General features: G+C 33.7%; 1 protein-coding gene across 1 annotated transcript in view; it reads right to left on the bottom strand.

Annotated features, from left to right (window-relative positions):
- The window catches only part of LOC117172865 (neurobeachin-like), an 825,867-nt gene that overhangs the window by 138,981 nt on the left and 662,153 nt on the right, over positions 1-24,733 (bottom strand). The window contains exons 21-26 of the mRNA XM_033361129.1: positions 22,337-22,505; positions 19,017-19,170; positions 18,768-18,947; positions 12,076-12,216; positions 6,405-6,512; positions 5,807-5,978 (exon numbers count right to left, since the gene is read on the bottom strand). Coding sequence (XP_033217020.1) covers positions 5,807-5,978; positions 6,405-6,512; positions 12,076-12,216; positions 18,768-18,947; positions 19,017-19,170; positions 22,337-22,505 — 924 coding nt within the window. The remainder of the gene's footprint in view (positions 1-5,806; positions 5,979-6,404; positions 6,513-12,075; positions 12,217-18,767; positions 18,948-19,016; positions 19,171-22,336; positions 22,506-24,733) is intronic.

Below are 24,733 nucleotides of genomic sequence, written 5' to 3'. Positions count from 1 at the left end.
TAATGATGAATAGTATGCTCCGGTTATGGTTTTACCTTTTTCAAGATAGTCCACGAATATTATGCCATGTGCATCCCAAAATGCGGAGGCCATAACCTTTCCAGCCCATTGTTGCGTTTTTGGATGCTTCGGAGCACTTTGGCCCGGTGGAACCCACTGTTTTGCCTGTTGTGTTGACTCAGGAGTGTAGCAGTGGATCCAGGTTTCATCCATGGTTATGAATAGGCGCAAAAACTCGGTTGGTTTACGCGAAAATAATGCCAAATTCTGTTGGGAAGTTGTCACACGAATTCGTTTTTGGTCCACTGTGAGCAAACGCGGCACCCATCGCGCGCAGAGCTTCTTCATGCCCAAAACTGAATGCACGATATTGCCCACACGTTCCAATGATATGCCTACAGCATTAGCTACCTCTCTCAATTTCACTTTGGGATCATTCAACATCATATCATGGATTTTTTCGACATTTTCTGGTGTAGTGACCTCTTTTGGTTGCCTAGATCGTTCAGCATCAACTGTGCTCGTACGGCCACAACGAAACTCGGTAAACCACTTATGAATCGTTACAATCGACGGTGCAGAGTCCGGGTAATACTTATCCAGCTTGGCCTTGGTCTCGGATATCGTTTTCTTGCGAAGATAGTAGTGTTTGATCAAAACTCGAAACTCAGATTTTTCCATATTAAAAAAAACTCGGAGGTTAGTCGCTTCTCAGTGCTGTAACTTGTAAATGCGTAAACATAAATGGCTGAAAATTTGACAGGCGTCATTTGAAGGATCAAACTCGACGAAAATGGTTCACATTAGTAAATACTAATGCCATCTCTTAGAATTTTCAGGTACATATCAGACTGCCTAGTAAAGTATGTGGATACGAATTGGAGTCATGGGCACATCTTTTAAGATGTGTACACAGAGAGTAAGATGGGCAGTTGAATTTGGATTTTAGATAGTAATGGGCAGAGAGTGATGTGGATGAAGAAATTGGAGGTAAGAGAAAGCAAGGGAACAGGGCAGAACCAAACGGGTAAACCTGAAAAAGGACAGTAAAAAGCAAATGTTAATTTCAAAATCGTGGAAAATGTTTGGTTCTTATGGTAAGAGGAAACGGACACCCTGGAAGATCGTTCATTACTAAAATTATTATTATTACTTTTTAATGTTCTTATTATTTTATTTTTATGCAAGGCGAAACATTAGAATATAAGTAGCTGATAAGTTACATTATAGATGGAATGTTAATTTACGTACAGGGAGCGGAGGCACTCAAAAGGGTGAGATTAAATATACATACAAAAATACATTGAATTTTTCTGATACTCTAGTAGACGGAATATTGAGTAAGGTAAACAAGTTATAGAGAGAAAAGATAATGAAAACGGAAAAAGGAAGATATAACGTGCGACAAAGTTTTACTCAGAAGAATAGTAAACACACATACTATACAAATAATATAACACAGAAAAAAAATAACGCAGTACTATACAAATTTATTTTATTTTTAATAAAGTGTATGATATTTTAAACAATCAAATTTTTTTCTTAACCCGAAAGATGAATTTTCAAACAATAAGATTAAAATGGAACCAAAAAATAAGAATTGAAAGCAAAATATATGAATTTGTAACTATAAAAAATTTTAGGTCAAGCAAATTAATTTTGAACAAAAAAACGAATTTTCAACAAAATAATTAAATTTCTAACCAAACACGTGAATTTTCAGTTAAAAAAAGATTAATTTTCCAATAAAAAAGACGAATTTTCAACAAAATATATTAACTTTTAACCAAATAGTAGAGTTTTTAACTAAAAATATCAATTCTCAACTAAAAATAGAATAGCTCAATTTTCAGTCACAAAAATAAATTTGTAATAAAACATTGCGTTTTAACTAATTAGATTACTATTGTACGGCAAAGACAAATATTTAACAAATTACATAAATTTTCAACAAAATAGTTGAATTACCAACTAAAATATACTTCAACTAAAATAATGAACATTTAATCGAAAGACTTGATTTTTCACACAATTTTAACTAAAAATAACAGCTTTTCAATTCAGTGGCGAACTATTCAAAGGAAACATTGAATGGTTAAATTTTAATAAAAAAGGCTAATTTTCAATAGAAAGAATTTTTTTAGCAAAATAGGTTTATTTTCAAACAAAACGATAAGGCTTTAATTAAGAACATTAGTTTTCTACCAAAAATACGAATTTTCAACTACGATGATTTAAATTTAAAGAAAGAACGGTCAACGAAATAGTTAATTTTTTTACCAAAGAAATTAATTTTCAAATAGAAGGTTTAATTTTGATCAAAATAAATATGTTTTAAAGTAAATAGTTTTATTTTAGAAAAAAGTATTTTTAACAAGAAAAATGGAATACTTAAATATTCTGTCTAATGTTAGGTACTACACTTAAAGCTTCAGAATCTCTCGGGGACTAAATATGATATGTTTTCGAGGAAATTAGGCCATACGTATTTTTTCTATTTGTGAAAAAAAAATTTTTTCTCAGTTATGCGCATATGAATTTTTGGCTTTGTTTTGTGTTGAATTTGTACTATTACGAGGAAAACACCTTGCGTGTTTTATGCGAGCTAAATAACTTTCATGACCAGGAGAATTTTTTTCATAAAATCAAATTCTCACATTTTTCTTGCAAACAACAATAGATACGAAAGAATGTTTTAAAATATTTTGCACAGTTAAGAGAGATCTACAAAAAGTTCTTTCACTTTTTTATGATATCTTGCACCATTTCCGAAAAAAAACACAAAAATTAAATTTTCCTAAGCAAAAAAATTCTCTGCACTCTCAGCTTATAGAAATACACAACGTTTTCGTTCAATATTTAAGAAAAATATATGCTCGTAAGAGGAGCACTTCCTTGTGAATTTTACTTGGGCTAAACAATTTTTATTATTAGAAAATTATTTTTTATAAAATCTATTTATTAAATGCCTTGCCTAAGCAATTTAAGTTACAAAAATAATGCCAAGACAAGAAACTGTTTGACTAAAAAGTTTTTTGATCAATATATTTAAGTATATTTCACATTTATCCAGATATTTTTTAATAATGTACAAAAACTTCCTTTGAATCTCAGTTTAAGAAATAAATAATACCTGGGCCCACATTTTCCGAATGTTATTATCCATTTAGCCAGATTCTTCATTAGTCTTTAGGATCCGAAGAGGAATCATTGTCTGTTGTAGATAATTTAAGAGGCCAATCGTGTTTAGCAGTTTTGGCCATGTAAGCAGTTTTTTATATCACCGTTATCAATCTCCATCTTCTACACGTGACATATGTATATTTCCGGGACAGACGGCACCTTCTTACACTCTTGCGTTTTCAATCGTCGAACATTTTTTTAAATTGTGTAAAAAGTAAAATTAGTTTAACAGGAGAAACGTACTTTTGCACTTCAGTCACGATTGTTTTAGCATCGGTGATTGCTTCCAAATGCGAATTCTTTAGATTGCGATCGATAGCAAAATACTAATAGTATTATTAGTTTAATATATATTAATAGTATTAATAGTATAATAATACTAATAGAAATATTTTTACAAATTATTGTTTATGTAAATAATATATTTTATACGTTTTATGTGGACTAAACCATTCTTAAGATCAAGAGAATTTTTTTGCTAATGAAATTTGAATTTTTGTGTTTTTCTCGGAAATGGTGCAAGAAAAATGCGAGAATTAGATTTTTGAAAAAAATTCTCCTGGAAACAAAAGTTATTTAGGCCGCATAAAACTTACAAGGTATTTTCCTTGTGACAGTACAAATTCATAACTCAGTAAACTTTTTTTTACGAATAGCAAAAATACGCATCGCCTAATTTCCCCTAAAAAACAACATATTTCGTCCACGAGAGATTCAGCAACTTCAAGTGTAGAACCTGCCTGATGTGAAATGGAATCGATCAATCCATGAATTTTTCAACATAAAGATTATGTTTTGAACAAAAAAGTCCAATTTTTATCATAATACAAATATTTTCAACAAAATCGTTGATTATTTTAAAAAAAAATTGAACTTTTACATATTAAATTTAAAACAAAATTAGTTTTAAATGAAAAATAACTTTCAATAAAATTAATTAGTTTTCAACTAAAAAAAGATAAGTTTTCAGCCAAGAAGGTTAATTTTCTACCGGAAAGGATCATTTTTAACAAAATACATAATTGGCCAAAAAAGTTTAATTTTTATTAAAAGATATTACTTTTCAACTAATGTGATCAATCTTCAACCACAAACATGAACTTCTAACCAAATATTACAATTTCAAACCAAGAAGACGAGTTTTCTACAAAAAGGTCGAACTTTCGAAGAAATATATAAATTTTGACGTAAACAGATGAATTCTTATTGAGACGATTAATTTCCTAACAAAAAAGAAGAATTTTGATAAAAATATATAAATTTGAAATAAGATAGGTACATTACTCACTAAAATATATGTTTGCGCGTAAAAGAAAGTGTTTTTAAAAATAAGGCATTTTGTTCACCTTGAAACTGGATAACTTCATTACAACACAAACATTAAAATTGTACTGTTAAATAGACTTCAAAAATTTTATAGTAGTTAAAATCGGAATTATCTCCCAGAGGAGATGTTCAGAGATCGGTTATCGGACATGGAATAGTAATATGATCGAAGTACAGGGAAGTGGATGCAGGGAAAAATTTGGAAAAACTTAGTGGAAACGAAGTGTGATTCTAGTGTTTCCAATTAGAGGTTGGAGACAACGGTTTCTCTCAGAGGAAGGGACGGTGAAGGTGTTAAAGGTTGCCAAGAAGGAACTTAGGGGTCAAGCAATTAGGATAGGAATACTAGCTTTAGGACGCGCTGGAGACATCGTGGTAGTCTAGACGGTTAGAGAACGTGTTTATGCTGGAGGCATAAACATAGACATAGGCATAAACCCAAGACATAGTTCACATGACAGTTTCAGATTAGAATAGGCATGTAAAAAAATATTACAGCGTAAAAATATTGACATTTAACCAAAAATAGGACAATTAAAGTTTTAGTAGAAAAAATTATTGTTTAATAAAAAACGAATTTTGAAACGACAAAAAACAAACATTTTTTACCAAATAGTTCAACTTTCAACTAAAAAGAATAATTTTCTATGCAAACAACTGAATTTTCAACCAAATAAATTCATTTTTAACTAGAAAAAAATAATTTGAACCAAGAACATTAGATTTCTAGCAAAAAATTTTTTTTACAAAATACATGAATTTTTAACAAAATCGTTCAACAGTTGTATTTCATAACAAAATAGTTGAATTTTCAACCCATAAAGATGAATTTCAAACAAAACAGTTAAATTTTCAACCAAAAAGTATAACTTTTTAACAGATTTGTTAAATTCTCAACAAAATAATGAAATGAACTTCGACTTGAGTTATCGAAAATTCCCTGACTCTTGTAGGATTTCCCTGACTTTCACTGACCCGTTTTATTTAAACTTCCTGACTTTCTAGGATTCCCAGCCTGTAGTTACCCAGTTCTATCTTGGCAGTTACTGAAATGTAGATTTACTTTATATCACACCTTCCAATCAATAGTCACCTTCAATATCTCAATTTCTTCACATTTTAATTTAAACTTCTTACGAAATTATCTTGTCCCAGCATTTCGCATAATAAGTAAAATAGTTGAACTATTATTTTTAGAAAACATTGTAATAACCCCCTCTGGAGTGGAAAATGAATATTAAGTATATATCTAGAGGATTGTGTAATAACAAATAGTTTATAACAACTTTAGTCTTACCTGTCGGACTACCAGATCTGAGACCAGTTCCATTTGTTTGTATCATTTTGACAGGACTAGATGGGCGGGGATTAACCGGAGGTTCCAAAATATCTCGATATTTTGAAACCATCAGTACAGAGATGAAGTAAACTATAGACAGGGACAGAAACTGAGCCTGCTTGGTTTCTTCCTGTAACTCACAAAAAGTATAATTGGATCATGTCAGTAGCGATTTTTAAATAAAATAGTACACTCTGAATTTGAATCTACCGAAATTCACAAAAAATGCAGTCATTTTAACTGATAAAATTAATCATGTTGTATCATTTAACCAGTAAATTTTACTAATTAAGACAGTCATTTTGAAATATATAACCAGTAAATTTCACTGTTTAAACAATTCATTTTGAATAGTCCAATCATTAGCTTTCTCTAATTAAAGAAGACTGAATGAATCAGTCAGAAATTTGGACAGATTTATATCTTTAAACGACTCTTTTGTTAGCAGAAATTACTGATCTTTTGATCAAAACATGCTTTAATAATTTCATGAGTGAAATTTTAACTGATTTAAATTGTACAGTGCGCGGAAAACGAATAATTCTATATTACTCACAACATCTCTGTAAACAACGGCTCTCAATCGGTTCACATCCATATCTTGAAGGAGTTTTTCTGGATCCTTCACAGGACTCAACTGACTTGCTAAGTTATCCATGGTATTCTAAAAATTGTAAATTTTTCTCAAAATTTAAAAGATGAAATATGATTTTCAATAATTACTCAAAGACTATCAGTATCTGATTTCAGGCCTTACGAACCTTATGGGATAAAAAATAAGGTGAAGTGATTACTTGTTGCAAGCTCGAAGTATGTCCTTTTTATAAAATTGGGGCACGATGAAGATTTAATTAAAGAGACAAGATTTTTTATTGGTATAGACCAGGGGTCTTCAGTGAGAGGAAATTTGGTTCTATTTACTCCAAAGCCAGATGTCTCCTTTCCACCACTACACCTCGTCACTCAGTGTGGGAGACTTACATCTTATTCTTACAGCTGAGAAGAGATTCGTGATGGTAGAAACGGGAAATGTGGCTTTGGAGTAAATAGGACCAAATTTTCCTTAGACGAAGAGGCCTGGTATAGTCTATAGGTAGTATAGTAGTCCAAAAATACATTGGAATTTTTTGTTCTCAAATTTTCTTGCATATTCCTTCCAAATTTGTTGAAATCCACACAAAAATATTTTTGCGATTTCTATTTATACAAATTGTTTCTAATACATCAAATATTACTTGCTATTGATAATTAGATATTTATATAAATTTTTAGAACAATTTATCATTGTTTATAGCAATTTTCTCTTAGAGCAGAGTTAGAAAGTCACGAGATTTGATGCATTTTTATACTTTATTTCAAGCTTTTAATTAAAATAAAGCAATAATGAAATAATATTCCTTCGAAAAAATCTAGAAAGTTTCATTTTTTTCCCTGAAATTTCTAAAATCAGAGCAGATAATAAACCTACAGTAGACAGTCGTCATTTTAAAATACTTATGTATGTACAATAATTAATGTAATGTAATTAATATTGGGAAGCGATAATGGCTGAGCGGTGGAACTTTCAATTGTAAAAGATAAAATTACGATCAAACGTGGAATAGTTAAATTCTCAGTTAAAAAATGAATTTGATAAAAAAAACTAATTTTCAATAAAATAGTTATATTTTTGACAAAATAGTTTAACTTTCAACCAAAAAGATGATTTTTCCACGAAAAGATTAATTTCCTACCAACATTTTTAACTAAAGAAGACACATTATTTACCAAAAATGAAAGTTACATTTTCAGCTAAAAGATTCATTTTCAACAAAATAGTTAAATTGTCAAAAAAAGAAATTAATTTTCTACTAATATAGTTTAATTTATCCAAAGATGACTTTTTCAACAAATTTTTTAATTTCCCACAAGCCATGTTACTGTTTTACCAAACAGTAGAATTTTCAACCAGCAACAATTTAGGGGTTGGCTCAGGGCTGACCATATGAGATCAATGCAGAAATAGTACATAGAATAAAGACTGTGACGTACAGCAATGTAATTTTCTAAAAGATAAATATAATTTATAAAGAGACTGTTAGAATAACTGAGACAGGTTAAAGACAGACAATCACTGAAATCGTGATCAACAAAGAGCGCATAGTAGTAACAGGATTTTGCCTCTTTGCGCAAGTGCTTATATAATGGTACATTGACTCGAACAGTTCAAATTATAAGAAATATTAATTCTAATACTTCCCCTCAAGTCGAGTGGTACCCCAAATAAATCATGTTAATATAAAATCAAAGAAGTTACATGTTTAACCTTTGCAGTCCAGAGAAGTCACAAAATACTCATATTTAATTCGTAGAAGTCCTTTTGTAAGAAAATCAGCCACTTGATCTTCATTTGAAACATGTTTCACTGAGGATGGGTTCTTACTTAACACATCCCTAATAAAGTGGTGACAAATGTCTATATGCTTCGATCTCGCATGAAATGTTGGATTTTCCGTCAAAGCAAGACAACTCCTGTTGTCACGAAGGATAGTGAGATCATTGTGGCTTCTAAAGCCGAGTTCCTGAACTACTTTTTGAAGATATATGGCCTCCTTGACAGATTCGGCCATGGTCATGTACTAGGCCTCTGTCGTAAACAGTGCTACTGCCCTCTTCTTTCTTGAGTCCAATTAGATACGTCTTCCGCTATGTATTAGCAGGTTTCAATCCGATTCTCGATGCAGCCTCCCCAGTCTGCGTCTACAAATCCGTGGACCGGTCCTGATTTATTTTTATAAACAAGTCCTATGTCGACGGTTCCCTTCAGATAACGCAACACGCGTTTCGCCGCCTTTCAGTGCTATGTTCCATAGCAGTTGTTAAACTATCCCAGTCTGCCAACTAAATAGGCGATGTTGGGGCGAGTCGTCACTGAAAAAGAAGTGAGGGCTTCCACGAGCTCACGGTATGGTAGCTTAAGTTCTTCTTCGCTGGGATTTTCATTTTTCTTCAGTTTTGTCTCTGGATCGACTGGAGTGGCAAAAGGTATAGAGTCACTCATGTCGAACTTCTGCAGAAATTCATGAATGTATGCTTGTTGGCCCATTCAAAATTAACTATCTGATTGTTTAAACTCCACTTGTTCGGCCTAAGTCCTTGACTTCAAAATCAGGAGACAGTTTTCTTCTCAAATCATCGATTGCCTTTTCATCTCGGAATGCGACGAGCATGTAATCTACATATACAGCTATCATGATTATGTCTTCCCCTGCTCCAGATTGAAAAAAGCACCGATCCGACTACGATGGAGTCACACCGGTTCATTTGAGAACGTTCTCCAGCTTAGTGTACCAACTTCTGCCGATTATCTAAGTCCATAGATGGACTTCTTGAGAACGAACGCTTTATCACCCTTTTTAAAATCGTGGATTATGTTCTTCGGCTTGTTTTCTATTTCGCTGTTTCTCTCTCGATCGATGACATTTTACAGGAACTCTTCGAAGAACTTAGGAGCCTCGATGATTACTTCCTTCTCTAGATCTCTATTAAGATAAGCGGATGCAATATCAAATTGCCTACCAAATTTTTATCTGAAAGTGATGCCATTACACGATTTTGCTAAATCGAGTGACTGGAGGAAATGTTTTATTAAAATGTATACATGGTTTTTGACTGAACCCTTGAGCAATCAGGCGAGCCTTTATCCTATTAATTCTACCATCTATTAGAATCCATGTCCAGTTTTTGATCATGGATTTCATCTCCGCTGCATAGCGTGACGCCAGTCCTGAGCATCTTATCCTGTCATCGCTTTCTTTGCCGGTATTTTCGACATAAAGGTGTACTTTTCATCTCCAATCGTTTCGTCTTCTTTTGAAATTAGAGGTAGATTCCTTTCTTGTAGAGTGTTGGTCCGTAATCCTGTTCTAGTACCGATTCCAATGTTCTTGTTTTTCAAAAAAGACTTGGATCTGCTACCTCTTGGTCGTCCTGGCTTTCCTTTTGTTTCAGGTACTTCTTCTGTTGGCAAATTTTCGACTTCATTGTCGATTTTTTTTCGTTGTCGAGTGGGTCGCATTCAATTTCTGGTCCAGACTGTGCTATATCCTAATGATCGAAACCTCAAAAGTCTTTCTGTTGATCTTCGCTCTACTCGATTTTTTCTTCTGCAGATGACAAACTATGTTCAATCTCAACGAAACGACGATCTTCCTCTGGTTTTTGATTAAGGGATGGAACATTTGTCTGAGTTTTATCCGCTGTGATCGGATTAGAACTTACAGCTTCCGCGAATTTTACGTCATGACTGATAATCATTTTCCCTTCTTGTGCGAACAGATGATCTACGCCTTAGATTCATCGGAGTACTCTGCGAAGATTCCCTCTTAAACCCGTTGATCTATCTTTCCTCTTTCAGGATTCCTGTTCAGATAGTAAACTTTGCTACTAAACACTCTCAGATTAAATACATCTGGCACGTCCCCTTCTTCTAATTCGTAAGGCGTTTTTCGATGAAGGCTTTTAGTTGGTAATCGATTGGCTTCCATCGAAGGACATCGGGCAGTTTCTAGAAAGGTAACGTTTTTTTCTCTTGGCAGTGACACTCCAAGTTTCGGAAAAGGGGATCTTGACACCTTCCCCTTCAGAGAAACGCCGCAGTCTATCTGTATGAACGCTTCTATCAGTTGAACACCTGTGAGGATACATTTTCGCACAGCATCAGAAACATCCTTTAAGTTCGCGTAGCTGACCCATCTATGTAATACGACAGGCGTGTGCGACGCATTCTCGAGCGAGACACTTTTTAAATCACCGTGTACCTTCGTAGTAAATTGCACTGGTCCTTGACCTAAAATTTCTCAGATGGAGCTGTTAGCAAGGTTTAACAATCGTCGGTCAGAATCCGTGATTTTCTGGATCTTTTTTCCACGTTAGCACTACCTTCACTTCCGTTGTTTCTTTTCGATTATCGCGCCTATTATACTTATTCACAAACATGGCGTCTAAACTTTCGTCTCGTGGACCATTTTTTCGGGCATCGTATTCTTCAATTAATTTTTTAAGTAGAGATTCGGGTATCGGTAAATTGTGTCTGGACTCTATAGCACACTTGAAGTTTTCGAAATTACCAGGAAGGCTATATAGAATCATTACAGTCAGTAAGTCCGGGTTGATTGTCTTTTTAATGTGCGCTGATTTGTCCACGATATCGAAGAAATCGTTCAGGTGGTCACGAATATCATTTCCCTCCGCCATTTTATGTAGCGTGAGTCTTTTCAGCAACTTGGCCTTCCTTGCCGGTTCTTTTGATTCAAAAATTTCTTCCAATTGTAACCACAATTCCCTCGACGTCGCACATTTCTTTACTTGTTTAATTTAACGCGTAGAAATCGACAGGATAATGTCCGATTTAGCTTTTTGGTCGCTCTTTATCCAAGCTCGTTCCGCGACGATAGCTTGTACATTTTCCCTTTTTTCAGGTTTCACAGCATCATGAATCACATATTCCCAAAAGTTAGCCTTTATCAAACTTGCCTGCATTTGCAGTCTCTACCTATCGAAATTATTTTTAGTGAGGAACTCAATCCTCGTGGAGTTTGCGCCTTTCTTTGTTATGCTTTTTCACTCGTCGTCACACCCGATACGTTTTTCTTTTGCTAAACTCAATTATATTTAAACTCGCGTACCGGTTAGAATAACTTAAAGAGGTTAAAGACAGCAAGACAATCACTTAAACCGGGATCAGCTTTTATTGTAATGGAAATAATGAAATTACGAACAAAGAGCGCGAAGCCATCACGGAGATTGCTGAGCTTGTACTACAAAGGTTATGGGACTCATATAATAGAAGAAAGAGTGGTTCAAAATATAAGAAATATCAATTCTAACAGAGTAAATGCTCAATCCGATATTAAGCAGGTGTTCCCGTTCTAGAGGAATGTTATTTTTGTTTGTTTTGAAGCTATTCAATTTGATTTAGTAAAAATATATAACAAGTTTATAAATGAGAAACGTTGACTATTTCTAATAAGGTTTGCGACGCACTCATTTGGCTTGTCGGTATTTAGCTTTCTCTTGCAGTTCTGTTAAGACCTTAGAGTCGGGCAAATATTTAGAGATATTTACGACATGGAAAGAGTGCTATATAAGGTATAAAACAGGGGATATATAGGGATCAGTCTGTGAGGCCTGGAATTTAGAATAATCATAGGGACGGATGAAAAGCTAATTAGGAGTGAAATGCTCACCTTAGGTGATATTTGGATTCCTCGTATAAGTGATTGTATGTGCTGCGATTTATTACTAGAACCAATCTGTCGACCCAACATGCTGCACGTTCTGCCACGTTCTTTACACTCCAAGCAGTTTCTAACCGCACAAGTACAGACCTAAACAAGCAGTTTAATCAAAAAATAAATATTAAAAATATTGCCTAATTTTATGTCAAACTTGGAAATTCAACCCAAGCATACTATGCAGCTAAATTACTTTTACTCAGTTGCAACTACACTGTTTCTATTCTTAGTCTAGAGATCACTGGAAAGACGCGTATAGTGTTTATTTTATTTTATTTATATTTATTTAGTTTATTATATAGCCTTTATTTTCAATAAGTTTTAAACGTTGACGCATTCACATCATAGTAACAAATATTTAAATATATTTTCAAGACTGAAGGCTGTTAAATTGCAATGCTTGAAAAATTGGAATTCGAAAGAGTGTAGTATATTTTCCAAATTGCAATATAACGAACGCAATGAAAATATAACATTACGTTTGAGGATGTTCAAAAAACTCGAAGCTTCAAGTCCGCTATTTGCTAATCAAGTTTAGTTCGAGCTGCTAAGAGAATTTGCGTTCAATTACTATTCTCCCTTACCAAATATCTTGGAAAAAGTTTGCCTTTAGCCGCTTTCTCCTTAAATAAACAATAATAGGACTCTCTCAAATCATCAGTCCGATTTCAAGAAAGGTTTCTCGGTAGCTACAACCCTACAACTCTCGATCATCAACTTCTTCTAGCCTAACTAAGATTTGAGGGAATCTCTGCAAATCTCCTGTTCATCATCGATCCGACCAGTAAGCAAAAGGGGTTCCACAGGGTGCCGCACAGTGGGAGGAAATGCACTTTTTTCGTTAAAAAATGTCCAGAACCTTCAATTTTGGTCTGATTTTGATTTAAAACAATTAAAAGTCATTCAATTCTGAAGAGCTTGACGCTGCGAACTTTTGTCTACTCCATTTGTTTATTACAAATTTTTTCACTCAAAGTATAGAAAAAATGAAATTTTTTACGTAGCTATTTTTTACGCTTTATTGACTGATTTGGTAAGCTTCATATTGTCTTAAATGAATGTCTAGGGACTCATAGAATAAAAATAATTTGTTCGTTATTTTATTTATTTGATATAAACCAATTTTATGAACAAATTGACAAATAGTCTTATTATCAGTAAAAAAAATTACTTATTATTAAAAGTGCTTCACATTAATGATAGAATGTCAAGTACACGATGGGAGGACCTACAGCTTAAGGTGGGTTCCGAACCACCAGAACCTCGGTAAAGGTACATTGAAAAATTTCCAGAGGTGCCGGCTCAGGAATCGAATCCCGGATCTCTGAGGTGAAGTCCGTGTGTCTAAACAATTGAGCCACCGAGGCTCATAATAATAATAATTATTATTATTATTATTATTATGTGTTTTTATTAAACTTTTACTGGGGTAAACCCGGTGATACATCATATCTACGGAGTAAGTCAAGTGACTGATGAGATTAGAATGTTATAACTTAATTCAAATAATTTAATACGATGGTTGAAACCTCCTGCGATGATGTTGTAGGTATACAATTACGAGTGGCCACGAGCTTTGGAGGTCACAACAGTCACCTCTGGATCCTTTCTTAGAGCTACCATCTGCCACTTCACGGGTTTTTAGTCGCTCGCTTCCTGATGATCAAGAATGTTTCTTACAATGCGACAGGTGTTTAATAAAACCGCCTTCTGAGCTGCTATCAATATCCTACTGACTTCTAAATGTTCAAGATGTTCAGTGCATCTTGCGTGCACATTGCCTGTAGCCGAAATCACAATGGGATGAATGGATGCATGATTCACATTCCTTCATATGGTCTTTACTTCATGCCTTAACTCGCTATACTTGTGGATCTTGGTTGTATAGGTTGACTGCAAATTTTGGTTAAGTGGAAGACTCTTCCACCTTTTTTTTCCCACGCATCACGATGTCAGGTCGATTGGCCCGGATGTAATGATCCGTTTGGATAGTGAAATCCAAATAAAAAAGCCAAATATTAGATGCCTCACTATCCACTTCATTTTGATCTAAAGTGTTGGGGTGCTCGCCATCTGCTTCCATTGTATTTCTAATTCCTCTATGGTTTCTGCCCTGATATTCAAGGTCCCATCTGAGGAAAAATTTAAGGGCGTGTATTCAAGATCCGCTTGACAGATAATTCTGTAAAGCGCCACATTTCGTTTACTGTTAAAATAGTCTCGTAACTGTATAACTTGTGACTCACACAGTTTTTTGACATCTACAACGCCCCTACCCCGTAAATGTCGTGGTGGAACTACCCTTTCAATAGCTGAATTTCTGTGGTGCATTCGGTGCTTCGTCATTTCTACGCGAACAATTCTGTTTAAATTTTCAAGTTCGGTGTTAAACCATTTTATGAGCCCGAAGGAGTACGTATGATGGCATATGTGTTGATCGCCCTGATTTTGTTTGCCGAGTTGAGAAAACTCTTCATAATTAATCTGAGTCTCGTAGTAAAGGCAGTCATTAGGCTTTTCTTAACTATCGTATGTTGAATACCCTTAGATTCAAGAATACCCAGATATTTATATGATCCGCCTGCAGCTATTTCCTCGATGTCATTTTCGAACTCGTTCTCAATCTCTGCTGTCCCTAATTCCTCTCTGATTAAATGCACTGTTCTGCATTTATCTAGTTCGAACTCCATGTGGATATCATTGGAAAACTGCTTTGTGACATCAATCACTTGCTGCAGTTTCTGGCCTGAACTAGCATACAGCTTCAGGTCATCCATGTAAAGAAGATGGGTCACTTGATGACCATCCTCATTATCATGAATTATGAACCCATGTGACATGCTGTTTAGTGTTTTGCTCAATGGATTCAATGCTAAACAGAACCATAGTGCGCTGAAGGAGTCTCCTTGAAATACACCCGTCGTAAAGCGTATTGATCTAGTTATCCTTGTTTGTCCATGATCAAAATACTTGATTCTTGTACCCCAAAATTATTATCATTATTATTATTACTAATATAATTAGTACCCTGGATCATAAAGCCTGGCATCAGATCTGCCTGTTCAATGATCTTCTGAAAACACCTTGCCAACGTATGATGCACACTTGACAGGTACATGTACCACAAGTTGTGAACCATGTCCGGACCTAGAGTTTTGCAGTTACTTGCCCTTTTCAAGACCACTGAAACATCTAAAGCTGTGATGTTTTTCAGCTGCATTTCAGGGCTATTTTGTCCTTGTTTTCTCCAGTTTGAACCACGCTCTGTCCAAATTGCATCTGCTCATTTTCCCCTAAACATCCGACCAGTAGTTAGTCATATCTTCCAATTGAGGAACTTCGGTGTCTTGTTGGGTATTTTGCTTTATACTCAGTTCAGGATAGAACCTTCTTTCAGCTGTCTGAAAGTTTCGATTTTGTTGCCTTCGTGCACTAATTTTCTTGTAAAGGCGCAGTCTGGCAGTGAGAACATCAAGTCTCTGCCTTTGGGAGTCTATATTCTTATCCAATATTGCTGGTCTCAATGTCTCGATGTGCCGAGGGTGGGTGATTTTAGAAACATGGTTTATCAGCTTTCTGGTTCGATTTCCTTTTTTGTATTCAGTTAATCGACCCAATTTGCACCTTACTTTGCTGACATCCACATCCAACCTTAGCTTCCATGGTGGATCTCGACCCCTTGTTGGGGCAAAAACTGCACTAGCAGGCCTAGTTCTGCGGCCCAACATTCTAACGGTTGCTACGACTCCACAGTATACAAGAATTTGCACCTCTAACTTAAATTGTGTTACCAAAATTCCTTTAAAGGTGCTGTACTTTTTCTGGGATTTCGCTATCCCTTCATCGTTATTAATATCCGGACATGGTTCTAATGGATCCGGTACATGATGTTCATTATCCCTAGCACCTATGCCTTTAGCTTCAATCAAGTATTCGTTGTCTACATCTTCCAAGGGGAGTTTATCAATAGGAAGCTGCTGTTCCACTTCCATTTTGATAGCAGCTATTTCAAAAGCCGAAAGCAATCTGTTTACAGATATTGAGCGTTTTTGATCTACCAGATTCTGCTAATTTATTTTTGTGACTAGCTCTGGGTACTCAAGTAAGAAGGGTCCATGATGTTCTCTCCTCAAACTTTTTCCACATTTCTCTGTCAAAAAATAAATGCGCATAACATCTCTGTTCATTTGGTATGTCCATTTTCGTAACTTGTTTGGTTGCTGAACATATGTTTCTGCCTCTGGTTGTATAAGGCCATCCACCTCTAAAGGATGTGGTGGTGTTGGATCATCAATAGGTAGAAAAAGAACATTAATTGCCCCTACTTGGCCGTATGATGCGGCTTCCTCTAACTGATGTTCATTGTCATCATTTTTTCAACCTTTTGTCTAATCTTAATTGCTCGGTCTTCTGTGATGGGTAAACAAACATATATCCTGATGTTCTTCACCTTAGCGAATAGTGTTAAGATTTCTTAGTGTGATTTTCTGTATACTATGATACATTGCAGCAAATATTATTATATGTTTTATTAAACTTTTACTCGGGTGAACCCAGTTATACATCATAGCCACCGACTAAGTCAAGTGACTGCTGAGAATTGAATGCTATGACTTAATTTAAATAATTTAATGTGATGCTTTAAACCTCCTGCGACGATGTGGTAGGTATACAATTACGAGCGGCCACGAGCGTTGTAGGTGACAACAGTCACCTGTGGATGCTTTCTTAGAGCTACCATCTGACACTTCACGGGTTTTTAGTCGCTTGCTTCCTTGATGGTCAAAAAAGTTTCTTACAATGCGACAGGTATTTAATGAGCCAGCCTTCTGAGCTGCTGCCAATGCTCTACTGATTCCTAATTGTTCAAGATATTCAGTACATCTTACGTGCTCATTTCCTGTTGCCGAAATCACAATGGGATGAATAGATGCATGATTCATATTCCTCCATATGGTCTTCACTTTATGCCTTAACTCGCTATACTTGTGGATCTTGGTTGTATAGGTTGACTGCAAGTTTCGGTTAAGCGGACAAGCAATGTCGATGATGTAGAATCTTCCACCTTTTTTTCTCGCATCACGATGTCAGGTCGATTGGCCCGGATGCAATGATCGTTTGGATAGTAACATCCCAATATAAGATGAAATCTTCGATTTCTAAAACGGGCATTGTAATGTATCTATTGAAGGGCATCCATTCTTTTAAGAGTCCTAGGTTTAGGGCAAGTTGTTGATGTATAATGCCCGCTACATCATTATGTCTGTGCGTATATTATCTCTGAGCCATTACGCGACAGCCATCAATAATGTGCTCGATGGATTCGTTGGTATCTCCACATAATCGACACCGGTCAACCACGTCTTGATGTAACACGTGCTTGCGATAATTCCTGGTGCTGACAACCTTGTCCTGTATTGCAATGACGAATCCTTCCGTCTCTGGATACAGAACACCCTTTCTTAGCCAAATATTAGATGTCTCACTACCCACTTCACTTTGATCTAACGTGTTGGGGTGCTCGCCATGGATGGCTCTCTTCCTCCATTGTATTTTTAATTCCTCTATGGTTTCTGCCCTGATATTCAAGCCCTCATCTAAGGACAAATTTAAGGGCGTATAGTCAAGATCCGCTTGATAGATGGTACTGTAAAGCGCAACATTTCATTTGCTGTTAAAATAGTCTCGTAACTGTATAACTTATGACTCACACAGTTTTTAAAAATTATTTCATATTATTATTATTAAAATTACATATATTTTTTAGAAAATTCAATAAATTGGCAGATTTGGGTAATCGCAACTTGAGAACAGCTTGAACCGGTTCGAGTAGTCAAAACAGTTCAAGTAATTAAAACAATTTAAACTCTCGAAGCTTTTCGAGATCGAATTAGACTCGCCTAATAAACATCGAGTTTCTTGCACATCCCTATTTGTGTTGAATTTTATACTACTTAAACTATCTTTTCGATACATTTTATTGTCAAATAGAGCATAAAAATGTTCGTGCGTCAGTGGGAGACAATATTACATAAGTCAATAATTCATCAAGTAGGATAGGTTTTAATATATGTCTTTTTCGGCACAAAGATCAATTTTTCTCGAAAAGGGTAGATGATTTAATCATCTAATGCACTTACTGAGAGGTCTTTAATACATATTTTAATTATTGTTATGTCCATACAAAACAATTGATATAACCCACTGATCGGAAAACGGAAGACCTGGGTTCAAATCTTAGCAGGGCCAAAAAGGATTTTTTCACATATAATTTTAATGATATAAACCAATTTTTCAAAGACAGTAATTTTACATGTTTATACGAATTGTTTATGAAGATCTTAAAAATAATTAAAATGTGTATTAAAAACCTCTGAATAAGTTAAATAAATTATTAACGATTCTTTATAACAATTATCTTCGCAAAATTAAAAAACAACTCAAGATAAAAAATACGCGATGAGCGAATATAAATATTAATAGCTCTATTTTTCCTTTCACGCGGTTCATTGTTAGCTCAAAGGGACACAAAATCGAAAATGCAAGTGGAGATTCAGACTTCTTTTTCTTTACACTCCTACTGTCTATGGAAATGTGGTATTAAATTAATCGAATAATTAACAATTATTTTGCACAATACAAACCAGTCGGAGACATTGTCTCAAAATTCCACCACTAGACATGTTCTTGTCAGCCTCGAGATCGGCGAAATTCAGTGAACTCGCGAAAATAAGTACGTCAGCCATATTGACTAGTCTTTGCAGAAATGACACTGCGACTTCAATTGGCATACCCTGTGTTGGCTCGATCACGTCTAGCTCGCTCTAGAATTTTCATGTATAGTAAAGTATAATTAAAATGATAAAAATAATAATTTTAATCATTAGGCTTACATTTGGCGAAGTTGCTGAAGCTAAAAGAGGCAACAATCCACCGCAAGCCATGATAAGATTGTCGGAGAGTTGAGATATGAGGTGTACCGTATTGACAACAAAAATAGCGTTTTCGCTGCTATTGACAAAATCGAGGACTGATTTGGTAGAGTGACTGCAAAATAAAATTCAAATCAAGAATTGAGTTATTGAATAATTATAAGAAAACATCATCAGGATGTTTACCCAATGCAATTTAAAACTATAATTATATTGCTGAATTTAAACCGGTATTTTTTTAATGGCCTCTTTCTAAATGAGCATTAAGTTCATTTTCTAAAAATTCTCTTTTCATATCAGGAATAATACAAATTCTCTGCCTCGAAGTCTAAATTATAATCGTTTACGGAAATCCCCTTTTCTAAAATGAAAATTATAATTCATCACAAAAATTCCGTGTCTCCAACTCTAAATTAAAATTTTTTCTTACACATGCACATTTAAGGCGGTTTTAGTTCCTGGAAAGTGATCCTAAAGCCTAAGTTTTTAACTCATGGGACAAAAGACAATTTTCGTGCATGTGCACATGGCCATCGATTTTACGTTAGCCCCAAGAGAGAATGAGAAGTGAGAAACTACAGAGGTTATGATAAAAGTTGTGTCCATTTGTACCAGTAGTAATGTAGAAACTTTATTAACGATCAGATATTAGCTCACATCTTTTTTCTACTTTTCAAGGAGAGGAAGTTTACTTTTCATACAGTAACAGCAACGTTCAGAACGTTCAAATAAACAAAACATTTTTGTCCCACTTTTATTTAATCAAAAAATATTGTTGCAGCTACAATTAAAATAATTTATTCAAAGTTTATATTAAAATCTGTTATTCATAATATAAGTTGAATCAATATTTCAGTGCTGTTTCTATATTTGAAAAATATTCAGTAAAAATGTCATTTCGATGAATGTTTAGAACTTCAAGCGCATGGTTTTTGCAGAGGTAATTTTAATTGCAAATAATAGATTAAAGATAGGTTTGTTTTCCTTTCCGGGCCCGCTTGTTGTAATTCGGCTATAATGTTTTATGAAATTCAGAATCTTGTCATCACTTCATATGTATGAGAAAAAATAGCGTGTGTAACACGGCAGTAATTGGTCTTTTTTAGCTCGTGGAAGTTTGCCGCCTTCGTTTGCCTCACAGTGGTAGGAAATGCCCTTTTTTCTTTCAAAAATGTACAGATCCTTAAATTTTGGTCTGATTTTGATCTTTCTTTAAAATTAAATTTCATTAAATTGTGGTGAGCTAGTTTATTAATAATTTTTTCACTTAAAGTATAGAAAAACTAAAATTCTGTACATAACCATTTTTTACGCTACAATAACTGATTATGTAGACTTTATATTATCTTCAATAAATGTTTATGGTCTCATAGAATACAAAAAATTTGCTTATTATTTCATTTATTTTGATATAAACCAATTTTATGAACAAATAAGCAAATAGTCATATTATTGGTAACCATTTTTTGCGTGGCTAAAAGTGCTTCATATTAATATAGGGATGAATAATAAATAATGATTAATATTCAATGAAATATAACAATTTTAATGTTTATAAACAAATTATATAAACAAACTCAAAATTTTAGCCCTTTCGCATAGGAAATACATTTTTTGCATTGGAAATATTTGAAGCTGTTGGACGAATGACTGCTATTCACCAAAATTATTCTGAATTTAACAATAAACATTGTTATAGATCATTCTTGTGACAAAATATTCAAATTTAAGGTTCAGATTGTTACATTTTACCAAATATTATCGAAGCTATATTATTTTGAGGACCAGCTGTACCCATTCTGGCCATCAAACAAAATTTTAATTCGATAAAAACCTAAGTTTAAATATTTTGTCACAAGAATTGTTAATAACATTGGTTATCGTTAACATTTCTAATAACGTTCTGGCGATCGAGAGAAATTATAATTTGAAAAAATCTCAAATTTTAATATGTTGCCACACGAATTGTTTATAACAATGGTCATTATAAACTTTTCAATTATTTTTGTAATTAACTGTCATTCCTACATTCATATGAAGCACTTTTAGAAACCACAAAATTTGTTTACCGATAATGAAACTATTTGTCAACTTGTACATAAAATTTGTTCATAGAAAATAAATAGAATAATAAACAAATTAGTTGTATTCTATGCGTCGCTAAAAATTCACTTAATACAATATAAATTTTGTTTGATCAGTTAATAAAGCGTCAAAAATTGTTATGTACAAAATTTCAGTTTTTCCATACTTTGAGTGAAAAGATTATTAATAAACAAATAGAGGAGACGAAAGTTCAGAGCGTTAAGCTCTTTAGAATTTAATGAACTTTAATTTAAAATAAAATTTAAAATCAGACTAAAATTGAAAGCTTTGGACACTTTGGACAAAAGAAGTGCATTTCCTGCCACTGTGCGCCTTATTCTCGTCCGGCAAAACTTGGCACTCACTCAAAAAGAACAACTTTACTCCCTCGTCCCACAATATACAATTTCATTTTTTCACTCGTGATTTACAAGAGAGACAAAAAAAATTATCAAAAAACGAGTTTTTAATTTAAAAAAAAAGATAAAAGAGCCGTTTCAAAATAAATCAGTGTTGAATTTAAACATGAAAAGTTTTATTGGAAAATATTACTTAATAAAAAGTGAGAATTCACTATTTTTTATCTATTTAGTTGCTGAATCGATATAAAAAGGTGTGATCAAAAATAGGTTTAGTTTTTGAGAAAGTTGAGGAGGCCATTTTTTTCGCTCGCCACGTTTTTTTCAAATTTGAATAATAATACAAATTCTATTCTTTGATTAAAAGAAAAATAACAATTTACATACTTTTTAGCTGTTGAGTTGTTGAATCAATAAAAAAAAGTTTGACTAAAAAATATAATTGGTTTTCGGAAAAATGAAGGGGGGCGTTTTCTCAACCTTGGACAGTGATAAAAAAATCCAATTATCAATTTAAAAAACAAAAATTCACAGTTAGACCTTTATAGCATGCTTAAAAAATCATAAAAATATGACAAAAGAATCCTTTGATCTGGATGTATACTGCAATTTTTTTATTTTATGAGCAAATAATTTCATTTCTAAAAATATATGTGTTGTGTCCTTATGCGCTATCATTTAGGTGACACTAAATGATCATGATTTTGGTATCATATTTTCTCCAAATAAGGGAGTTTCCTTTCAAAATGTAATATGTACATACTATAGTGCTCAGGGTATAAAAAACGATATTGAAAATCTAATGGTATTTTTTGTTAAAAAAAAAACATTACGTACCTTCTCCAAACTTGGATATCGGTTTCAAGGGAGAAAAGTACGTCTGACAGTAGCCTTTGATGAATGTAAGACCATTTGAATTCTGGTATCCTGAAAGGTGGCCTTGTTGGTCCTGGACTAAACATAGGCCTCGTGAAAGGATTTGATGCTTGTCTTGTTCTAGTTGAGTCTGAAGAAAATATCACGATATAAGATACCAATGTAATATAAAAACAGTTAATTAATTACGGGTATCATGCGTTAAAGCTCTACTAATAAGAAAAAAAAAGTTAATTGAAGCACCGTAACTTCGGGCTAAACGGCGTACGTGGGACAAAGCGGCACCCCCGTGCACAACCGTGAATACGATATACTCTTCAGATCGGAAAAAATATAGTGATTTGCAGCTAATAATTGTAAATTTTTTATTTCAAAATCTAGAAGAAGCAATATCACATTTTTGTACAGAATTCAGGGTTATCCACAATTCGCCCACATACGCACTTCTTTGTCCCGATTTACGGCCGCTCATAATTATTAAACATAAGCATTTTATTAAGAATATGTAAATCTGAGAAAATACAAGAGTACATGAAATCATGTAATAATTATACAAGCACCATAAAAATATATTCCAAAGTGGTCGTTTTAATTGGAGAAAAGATTTCCAGTTCGCTAACGTTATTCATGGAAGCAGAATATTTTTTCACTTCAAGTAATCAAAACTGAAGTTCAAATTAAAGCAGTCAAATAAAATTTTTATTCCGAAATTTTGTATTCGAACGTTCAGTAATTTACATATTTAAAATGGAAGCTTTAACACTTTTCAAGTAACATATCTTTAATTGACTATCGCTGAACTACATAATGTGTATTTGTGCACGTTTTGAAATTGAACAGTTTAAAGGTTTCTGTTGAAAAATATAAATTCACGATATTATCTTTAAGCTCTAAATTGAAGAACGAACCAAATTTGAAAATGTTTAAAATGATATCATTTTAAGCTAAAAACATTCGAAATTGAGCGTCTGAATTTTGTTTAAATGAAACTTTTTCTCAAATAGAAGTCAAATTATTTTACGATATTATCTTTAAGCTCTAAATTGAAGAACGAACCAAATTTAAAACTTTTTAAATGATATCATTTTAAGCTAAAAACATTCGAAATTGAGCGTCTGAATTTTGTTTAAACGAAACTTTTTCTCAAATAGAAGTCAAATCATTTTAATATTAAGTTGATTAAAATTAATAATCGTTCAATTATTTCAATGAATCAGTATTATTATCAGAGATATGGTAACCACCGATCAGCAATGGGACACCAATGCTGGTTTGAAAATCGAAAATCGACCGGATCTCTTTTTCTAACGTGTGGAGATAGAGAGGTTGTTTCGATTTTCGACTTCGAAACAGCATCGAAGTCTCACTGCACTGGAGATATATTTTGATCCATAGTGGAAATAGAAATCAACACTATTGATCTAAGTTAACTCCCCAAATAACAAAAAATTCTTAACGTCTTTTCAGGCTGGATGGAGATATGAATTAACTTTTTCTAGATACATTTTTTCTGAAAAAAGATCTTCTCCTTCGCTCCGCTGGAAATTGAATAACAGAACTTTCGATTGCCGTTCGGGTGCTTTACCTTTAAGCCACTAGATAGATCGACAGAAGAATCCTTTTTTAGAAATACATTTATTATTTTTCCAGGTGTTACATATGAATACAAGACAAATTTTTCAAGGAATCTGTATTATCATTTAATACCAGAGAGAATAAAAAAAGAACCTTTTTTTTATAAATACACGCATTATTTTTCCAGGTATTACGTACTAATGCAAGTCAAATTTTTTAAGTACAGTAGAAGTCCGATAACTTGCCGTCCGAAAAGTTTACACTCCCCTTAAAACGTCATTCCACGTACGGTACGCACACTAATTGTGGTTCTCCCACTACGTGTGCTATTTTTCTGATGAATTGCGCCCATAATTGACGCCTGCGCACACCTAATATCGTGCTGCTAGAGAAGGCATCCGATAAGTCCGCAATTCGTAGAATTTTCCGCCCCTACAGCCCCGAAGTTGGAAAGTTATCGGGCTTGTACTGTAATGTAAAACTTAAGGATTATTTATAAGTAAAAGCTCGTCAATTTCAGCTAAGAAATGAAACATTTTAAATGGCACAATTTAAACCCTTACTACAAAATATAAATTTAGCGTAACGACGTCAATATACCGAAAAATTAAATCTTCGACTTTATAAAATATCCGAAACTATGAAACTTCCGACACAGGAAAATGTCCAAATCTGCAAAATTAAAAAACTGTTTTAATTACAGATAAATAATAAAATAAGAAGTGGATTCATAAAATAAAATTATTCGAAACCACCATGTTATAACCCAGTGTATTACACACA

This window comes from Belonocnema kinseyi, chromosome 5, assembly GCF_010883055.1.
Source record: "Belonocnema kinseyi isolate 2016_QV_RU_SX_M_011 chromosome 5, B_treatae_v1, whole genome shotgun sequence".
NCBI classification, from domain to species: domain Eukaryota; kingdom Metazoa; phylum Arthropoda; class Insecta; order Hymenoptera; family Cynipidae; genus Belonocnema; species Belonocnema kinseyi.
The sequence above is the reverse complement of the archived record's forward strand: the minus strand, read 5'-3'. Positions and strand labels throughout refer to the sequence as shown.